The 9,235-nt window shown below is 38.7% G+C and overlaps 2 protein-coding genes across 2 annotated transcripts; both read left to right on the top strand.

Moving 5' to 3' along the window:
• Positions 1-1,827: 1,827 nt before the first annotated feature.
• Positions 1,828-4,097, top strand: LOC138584618 (zinc-binding protein A33-like). Its single transcript, XM_069656894.1, has 2 exons — positions 1,828-1,894; positions 2,137-4,097. The coding sequence occupies exon 2, from the start codon at positions 2,139-2,141 to the stop codon at positions 3,468-3,470; it is 1,332 nt and encodes a 443-aa protein (XP_069512995.1). The 5' UTR covers positions 1,828-1,894; positions 2,137-2,138; the 3' UTR covers positions 3,471-4,097.
• Positions 4,098-6,852: 2,755 nt separating this feature from the next.
• LOC138584593 (E3 ubiquitin/ISG15 ligase TRIM25-like) lies at positions 6,853-8,907 on the top strand. Its single transcript, XM_069656863.1, has 2 exons — positions 6,853-6,921; positions 7,125-8,907. Exon 2 carries the CDS (start codon positions 7,127-7,129, stop codon positions 8,408-8,410), a length of 1,284 nt encoding a protein of 427 aa, XP_069512964.1. The 5' UTR covers positions 6,853-6,921; positions 7,125-7,126; the 3' UTR covers positions 8,411-8,907.
• Positions 8,908-9,235: the final 328 nt, after the last annotated feature.

Here is a 9,235-nt window from a genome sequence, read left to right on the forward strand (position 1 = left end):
CTATCAGATGAAATGTACATTCTTTGTTGTGTTAATGACCTTCAGACAAACAAACAAACACACACAGAATGCAATCTCATTATTAAAGGTGATTGTATTTACAGGTTGGTAATTAATCTTTTTTAATCCTCAATCAGCCCTAGCATGTTGACTACAGGAAGCAGCTGCAGAGAGATGTTCACACAAACATACTATCGCACATGTACTGTATTTGTATCATTGGTCTATGAACGGTCTTTCTTGAGTGATAAAGATAGTGATGTGCCATGCTAAAGGGCACTGCAGCACTCATGCTGCATGAGGAGATTCAAGCTTAAAATGTGGTTAAAATGTTTCCTGCTTACACAAAAACATAATTCAATAATGAAAACCTCCTCTTTTATTACATTCCCCTCAAATAATGTTCTTTCCTTAATTATTTCTTCTTTCTCCTGTCCACCTTTCATGCCCTCCATCCACTCCTCTCATGTGAGGAAATATTAGAGGGAATGGGATTAACTGTCTTGAACTTGTCTTGGAAAATGGAGTCCTGTGACGGATTATTAGTAATAGCAGACGATGTTTTTTTCTTCTTTAGCATTTCATTACTCCGGTGTTGTTAAAAAGGTCAGCTAATTTCATGGTCAGACCGTTATGTTCAGACATAGCACAGCGCCTCTTACTGGACATTTATAGTTAGGCATAATTACGACCACTTAATTAGGACCCACCTTTAAGTCGGGGCTTTTGCGTTGTTTGCTACGTGCCCCTACACGTTTCTGTGTTTATTCATTCCCTTTTCATCTCTAAATATCATAATGTTGTCCTGCATGAAGCTTTAAGTAAGTCACTTTTAAAAAAACAATTTCAATGTTTTACTTCATTCTTTCAACCAGTTTTTATGTTGTTAATACTTATTTTGCTATCACAGCGTTACCTTGACGTTCCAAGCTAATTAGCCTTGCTAGGCTTGCTCAGTTGCTACAATACATGTGTTTTCTGTTTTGTCTTGTTTCGTTTTTTAGCTATGGTTCTGACCTTAAGTCCTTCACCTCGCTTGAGTCCATGCAGTTGGGAAATAACTAGGCGGATAGGTAAGGCTGCTGTTTACTGTATTAGTTGTTAAATGTGGAGTTGAAGTCAGGACCGGTGTGCCAGATTTAACTGGTGCTTGAATTAACTGGTGACGGTCACAGATGTGTGTGGGCGTGGCTAATGAGTCCGTTGTACACAAACAAGGAAATAAATGACTCTACTCCTTCGCTGCTGTATTTCTTTAGTTAATCAGTGTCTTTGGCATTACCAAGGTAAAGGTGGATTATCAAATCACCTCCAAAGTTACAAAATCAGGTGACCCTACTGTCATAAACCGTCATATAAGTTGAGTAGAAAATTCCAGCACATTTATAACTATTTCTTTTCACTCTATATCGAAGGTCAAACACCAAAACCAACCGAATATTTGTGGAGTGATTCATTTAATTTCAGTGACTCTGAGTATCACTCCTTTTGAGTTAACCCTTTGATAGCTGAGGATTTCTAAATAATTTTCAAGCTAGCTTGACTAACGGATTTCCTGTAAGTGTTTTGAGTTCGGCACTGAACCTTGTGGTTTGTGGTGTTTTTTTTGATTGAGTTGATCTATAATCCTAATGTGACACAGAAAAAGTGACACCAAGTGACATCAAATCACACCCTATGTCATATTGTGTTTGACAACACTCAGCTGTTAAACATTTTATGTCTTGTAGAAATAGAGCAGATGGGTGGAGTGTTGGTTAGGAGAGGAGGAACAACATTGTTAGAAAAGAAACTTAACATTGTACCACTGCAAAAACATTCCCTTCTGGTGAATACAGTTTAATTTGAGACAGACAAAGAGAGACACCAGAGCACAGCGTCTGCATCCAAGAAGGTAAAGTTCAACCCTCTGGTAATCTTTATAAACTCAAAAATAATCTTATAATGTAGAGTTTTCTAAGCTGTGAATTCCATGTAATGAAGTTGACACTTTTATGTTTATTTGAGAATAATTTAAGTTATTCATTTAATTAAAGTACAGTTTGCAGCTTCATGCAAGACAAACATGTCACTCTATGATCTTTTTTTAAGAAAGTATTGAAAATGAAAGTATTTTTGACAACCTCTCCTCTCTAGATATGGCCACAGACAGCAGTTTCCTCTCTGAAGATCAGTTCCTGTGCTCCATCTGTCTGGATGTTTTCACCGAGCCTGTTTCTATCCCATGTGGACACAACTTCTGTAAGGTCTGTATCAGCCTGCACTGGCAAGAGAAAGAGCAGTGTAAGTGTCCGCTGTGCAACCACAAGTTCAACAAAGGGCTCAAACTCTGTGTCAACACGGCGTTCAGGGATGTTGTGGAGAACTTCAAGAAACAAAATGAGATATCCAACAACAACTCCCTGAAACCAGGTCAGGTTGCATGTGACTGCTGCCTTAGTAACAAGTTCAAAGCTTCAAAAACTTGTTTGGTGTGCCTGACTTCCTTCTGTGAGACACACCTTGAGCCGCATCGGCAAGTGGATGCCTTAAAGATGCACAAGCTGACTAATCCTGTGCACAACCTGGAGGACAAAATATGCAAGAAACACAACCGGATTTTGGAGCTCTTCTGCAGGAATGACCAGACACGTATCTGTGTCCTGTGTACAGAACATAGCGCTCATGTTACAGTCCCTTTAGAGGAAGAATATGTAGACAAGATGGCTCACATGGTGAAGAAAAAGCCAGAGGAACAGGAAGTTAAACAGAGGCTTGGAAAGAAGGGTCAGAAGTCTAAGGTGCGAAACAAGAGAAAAGGCAAAGATGAAGCGTTTGCAAACAGCATGGCATCTAATCAAACACAAGCTTCTCCCATGATATGGTTTCCCAATGTACACCCGTGCCAGTGTGACATATGTCGCTGTGTACCTGAAGACATGGCTTTTTCTGGAAGGAAATTCAGCTTTTGCGTCGATATCTCAGGAGGAACAAGCTGGTGTTTAGGAGTACTCAGAGAGACGTTACTCGGAAAGAAGAATATAGTTGCTGACCCATCCACTGGAAGCTGGCTCATAAAGTTGGAAAACTGCTACTGCATGGCTTTACATAAAGTCCCTTTTACCTTGGTCTTAAAGAAAAGACCTGAGAGAGTCGTGGTGTGTGTGGACTATGAAAACGGACAGGTGTCCTTCTGGGATGCAGACACCGGCTTCCTCATATACTGTTTTATTGGCTGCGAATTCAATGGGAGAATTGGACTGTTCTGTGGTGAAAAGCATGAAGGCTGGGTACAGAGGCTAAAAAAGAAGGTTGAAAACATGACACTGACAAATTTCTTGTTATGCTGTCTTGTTATGGTGACTTTTCTGATTATAATTTTTGCAGATTTAAGCGCCAAACTATCTGCTGCGTCAGAACATTCTGAGAGAAATCAGGAGACTGTCAAATCTGAGCAGGATTGGCTCAGTTCCTGGATGTTTGACCATTAGTTTCAATGCCAATAATCACTGCCTTTCTCTGTAAGAGTTTTTTTTTTGTAGATTTTCTGTAGATGAAGTTGCATGTTTATTTCCTTATTCATGTTTGAGCTTTCATTTTTGTAAAACCATTGGATGTATACATTTAACAAAGGCCTTTTAAGACTGTAAAACCAGCATCTCCCTCCCGTCAAACAATTATGGTCTTTAATCATGTGCAATGAGATATTAAGGTTCATTTAAAGATATATGTCTGTATATAATAGTTAAAAGCTGAATTTTTGTCCCTTTGTGCCATCTGGTGTTTTGAATTTTTTTAGTGATTGAGTGTCATTTGTAAAAGGAATAAAATATTTTAACTTTATTTTTGGAGTATGCTCAGTGCCTCAGCCTGATGAGCTGGTATCATTATGTCAACTTCACCTTAAAGCTCCTGTGAGGAACTTTTTTCAGTTGTTGATTTTGGCGCCCCCTGTGGACCAAGCCATACCTCTTATCTCTTGGCTGATTTTGTCCTCTACATGCTTAATTAGGGTTTTAACAAAAAATCTCATCCTGCTTTCTATAACAGTCATATGTTAAAGACCCCCTACCCCCTTGCAGTTTCAGGCATTAAAATAACTATATAGAAATACTCAATAATTGTTGCTAATGGTCTGGTTTACTTTTGTAGGTCATATAAAGTAAGAAGTTTTGTAGTTTTTGTCATTGTTTTGGAATGTTGCAATAATAATAAACATGCATTTGCATAAAGGAAGCATATTTGTCCATTCTCATTTTCATAAAAGGATTAAAAACTATAAAAAATATCTATTTATGGTACATTTACAACAGGAAAAATGTGCAATTAATTTGCGGTTAATCACAAGTTAACTATGGACAACCATGCAATTAATCGCGATTAAGCCCTAGTAGTTACTGATTGACAAATTTACTTTTTTCATATTCTTCTCACTTCAAGTGCAACTTTGTAAATCCTGAAGCCAAAAAGGGAAAGCCTTAATGTCAACTAAATAAAAAATGGTTTATCATCTGCAGAGTGAGTATTTCAGTACGTGTATGTTGAAGCAGTCCTCCACCAGCAGAGGGCAGAGCAGGACAAACAACAAGAAGGGAATTTGTTCAACTGTAAAGAATTTAAAGGAAGACAAAATGAAAGGCAAGCTTTAGCTGGAGGATTAAATGTATTTTTTGTATTAAATACTCATTGATCTGTAATTATTAATGAGTATTTAACTATTAAAAACTAATCTGTTTCAGCCTTGTGTAAAAGTTTTATTACGGTGGTGTCTAAATCTCAGCTAGAACACACAAACTATTTCAAACAGGCAGAAAATAAAAGGCTGTAAAAAGTTTATTGTCTCTACAACCTTTAGGAACATAATGGAGGCGAGATATTAAAGTTCCTGGTGAGGAACGGATTAATTCTTCTATTAAACAGCTTTACTGAATGTTGTGAGTCAAAATGCACTGCAGGGATCTCATACACACGTCATGCCATCAGGGTATTTTCAGTAAGTGACAAGTTACAAAAGTTCTTTTTATGTTAACATTGCAAAATCAGTCTTGAAACACCTGTACAGGAGTGAACATTGAGTGACAGAAAGAGAGCTCTATTGACATGTTAGAGATATGAGACTACCAGTGCACACATCAGGTAGATGCAAAGGTGAAGAAGAGTGCAAAGTGCTTTATGTTGCTGGTCTGATCCCTGTATCTGAAACCCTTCAGGACTCACCTGCATGTCTCATTTTTCTCTTGTGTTGCAAAGCCATGCAATGTTCAAACATCAGAGCAAAATGTCTCGTCAGGGTTAAAAAAGAAAGCAAATATTTTGTGTTGAGTTTATGTAATTATACAGAATATTAAAAAAAACATAGTAGCTTTTAGATCTTTGAATCAGTCATAAAGTCGAAGTCTACATGCAGCAGATAGTTATATATTTGTGGTTATGGAGCTATATTAAGGGTTAAAGGAAACATCCTTTACAATGGACCAGGAAACACTCAGAGTATGTGTGCATAAAGAGGAAAATCAAGCGCACATTACGACTGGTGGTTTGATGCTGTTGATATTCTTCTTGGAGCAGAGTCGAGTGTGCAGCAGAGACGGTCTGGAGCTCCACTGACGCCGGGCAGAACGCAGCACCGTGAGTGTGAAGGCTCAGACGCAGCACAGCTGATCCTGGATCAGTTAGAAGCTGCTGTGGCACACACACTGGCTGTGTGAGTCTCCATTTCACATCTTCAATATCCAACAATTTATGTTTGTTTTCAAACATGAGTTTCTGTGTTTTTTGTGCGATCATTTCATAAAAATAGAGAGGAAAAAGAGTTCTCCTCATTGAGTCTTTAGTTTCTTGCTGTGGGTACCAGACTCTCGTCTTCTGGTCTTGTGGGCGTAACGCCTGGTAGACGTAAAAGAGGAAAGCAGTTATTTTACACACAAATCTAGACAAGAGTCGTTCAGGTATAAGGTGAACAGAAAATGTAAGCAAATAAATGTTAAACCATAAAATGTTTTAACAGAGAAAGTTTAAAAAAAGATGCACATAACATCTACTCGACACAAGTCTGTTACCTCGATTCATTGAGTTTAATATGTGTTTAATAGGTGTTTCTGTTTTGTCTTGTTTCGTTTTTTAGCTATGGTTATGACCTTAAGTCCTTCACCTCGCTTGAGTTCATGCAGTTGGGAAAGGACTAGGCGGATAGGTAAGGCTGCTGTTTACTGTATTAGTTGTTAAATGTGGAGCTGAAGTCAGGGCCGGTGTGCCAGATTAACAAGTGCTTGAATTAACTGGTGACGGTCACAGATGTGTGTGCGCGTGGCTTATGAGTCCGTTGTACACAAACAATGAAATAAATGACTCTACTCCTTCGCTGCTGTATTTCATTAATTAATCGGTGTCTTTGGCATTGCCAAGGTAAAGCTGGATTATCACATCACCTCTAAAGTTAAAAAATCAGGTGACCCTACTGTCATAAACCGTCATAAAAGAACACCAAAACCAACCGAATATTTGTTGAGTGATTCATTTAATTTCAGTGACTCTGAGTATCACTCCTTTTGATTTAACCCTTTGATAGCTGAGGATTTCTAAATAGTTTTACCCAAACTAGCTTGACTAACGGATTTCCTGTAAGTGCTTTGAGTTCGGCACTGAACCTTGTGGTTTGTGTTTTTTTTGATTGAGTTGATCTATAATCTTAAAGTGACACCAAGTGACATCAAATCACACCCTATGTCATATTGTGTTTGACAACGCTCAGCTGTTAAACAGTTAATGTCTTGTAGAAATAGAGCAGATGGGTGGAGTGTTGGTTATGAGGGGAGGAACAACATTGTCAGAGAAACGAAACTTAACATTGTGCCACTGCAAAAACATTCCCTTCTGGTGAATACAGTTTAATTTGAGACAGACGAAGAGAGACACCAGAGCACAGCGTCTGCATCCAAGAAGGTAAAGTTCAACCCTCTGGTAATCTTTATAAACTCAAAAATTGACACTTTTATGTTTATTTGAGAATAATTTGAAGTTATTCATTTAATTAATGTACAGTTTGCAGCTTCATGCAAGAAAAACTGGTCACTCTATGATCTTTTTTTAAGAAAGTATCGAAAATTAAATCTGCAGTATTTTTGACAACCTCTCCTCTCCTCTAGATATGGCCACAGACAGCAGTTTCCTCTCTGAAGATCAGTTCCTGTGCTCCATCTGTCTGGATGTTTTCACCGAGCCTGTTTCTATCCCATGTGGACACAACTTCTGTAAGGTCTGTATCAGCCTGCACTGGCAAGAGAAAGAGCAGTGTAAGTGTCCGCTGTGCAACCACAAGTTCAACAAAGGGCTCAAACTCTGTGTCAACACGGCGTTCAGGGACGTTGTGGAGAACTTCAAGAAACAAAATGAGATATCCAACAACAACTCCCTGAAACCAGGTCAGGTTGCATGTGACTGCTGCATTAGTCACAAGTTCAAAGCTTCAAAAACTTGTTTGGTGTGCCTGACCTCCTTCTGTGAGACACACCTTGAGCCGCATCGGCAAGTGGAGTCCTTAAAGACGCACAAGCTGACTAATCCTGTGCACGACCTGGAGGACAAAATATGCAAGAAACACAACCGGATTTTGGAGCTCTTCTGCAGGAATGACCAGACACGTATCTGTGTCCTGTGTACAGAACATAGCGCTCATGTTACAGTCCCTTTAGAGGAAGAATATGTAGAAAAGACGGCTCGCATGGTGAAGAAAAATCCAGAGGAACAGGAAGTTAAACAGAGCCGTGGAAAGAAGGGTCAGAAGTCTAGGGTGCGAAAGAAGAGAAAAGGCAAAGATGAAGAGCTTGCCGCTCAGATGATATGGTTTCCCAATATGCGTCCGAGCCAGTGTGACATATATCGCTGTTTACCTGAAGACATGGCTTGTGATCAAGGGAGATTCTGCTATGGGGTTGAGATCTCAGGAGAACCAGGCTGGTATATAGGAGTGGTCAGAGAGACATCACTCAGGACGAGGAATATAGATAGTGACCCATCGACTGGAAGCTGGCTCATAAAGTTGGGGGAAAACTGCGACTGCACGGCTTTACATAAAGTCCCTTTTACCTTCGTCTTAAAGAAGAGACCTGAGAGAGTCGTGGTGAGTGTGGACTATGAAAACGGAATGGTGTCCTTCTGGGATGCAGACACTGGGATCCTCTTCTACGGTTTTGCTGGCTGCAAGTTCACAGAGAAAGTTGGGCTGTTCTGTGGTGTAGAGAATAAAGGCTGGGTACAGAGGCTAAAAAAGAAGGTTGAAAACATGACACTTAAAGATTTCATTGCAGGCTTTCTTTCTATTTTTGTTTGTCTTTTTTTAATTTTGGTAGAATCATTTGCTGAACAAAGAAATCCAAATCCTGTCAAATTTAAACACGATTGGCTCAATTCCTTGTTTCATAAAGACCCTTAGTTTCAATGCAAATAATCCCTGCCTCTCTGTGTAAAGGCTGTATTTTCTTATTCATATTTTAACCTTCATTTGATGTAAACATGGAACAAAAGCCTTTTCAGAGGGTTGAAACCAGCATCTCCTTCAAGTCACACACCGATGTGGCCTTTAATCATGTGTAATGAAATATTAAGGTTCATTTAGGATATATTTCTGTAAATAATACTTAAAAGCTCCTATTATGATTATTTTTTGCTTGTTTCTGGTGTTTTTAATTGTAAATGATTGATTAACGTCATTTGTAAAAGGAATACAAATTTTAAACATTGATGTACAGAGTGTCAGTGTCTCAGCCTCTTTTCATTTTCTCATAGAAACACGTATTTATGCCTTACAGTACTTGTAGTGTGACTAAAAGTCTGTCTGCAACTTTGTGTTTTTTGCTGCTGTCTTGGCCAGGTCTCCCTTGAAAATGAGATTCTTAATCTCAATGGGACTACCTGGTTAAATAAAGGTTAAATAAATAAAAAAAAATAAAAAAAATCACGTCTGTTTGTTTGCTTTACAAACATAGAGGTCAGCATTGTTACAAACACTCATGTCTACCTCAGCAACAGTACAAACTTAAATGATTTTTTTTTTTTCTATCTGCTGCACCCACTGTTTGATCTAGTGCCATCAAAAATGTATATCTTTTAATCCTGATTCAACACCTGCAAACCAAGATCGTCTAATTAGCCTCAGTTGTATGTTGTATTCCTCATTAGCAGATGTTAGCATGCTAACACTGCTAACTTACGTTGCAATTTAGCTTTTGGCTTAGACTGGCAATAGCAGTAACAGCAT

This window comes from Semicossyphus pulcher, unplaced genomic scaffold (genome assembly GCF_022749685.1).
Source record: "Semicossyphus pulcher isolate SPU_LCO1_2020_fin unplaced genomic scaffold, fSemPul1.0.p SCAF_9, whole genome shotgun sequence".
Classification (NCBI taxonomy): domain Eukaryota; kingdom Metazoa; phylum Chordata; class Actinopteri; order Labriformes; family Labridae; genus Semicossyphus; species Semicossyphus pulcher.

Bases quoted from the DNA above. Each gene is read 5' to 3' on its own strand.
- LOC138584618 (XM_069656894.1), top strand. From the start codon at position 2,139: ATGGCCACAGACAGCAGTTTCCTCTCTGAAGATCAGTTCCTGTGCTCC.
- LOC138584593 (XM_069656863.1), top strand. From the start codon at position 7,127: ATGGCCACAGACAGCAGTTTCCTCTCTGAAGATCAGTTCCTGTGCTCC.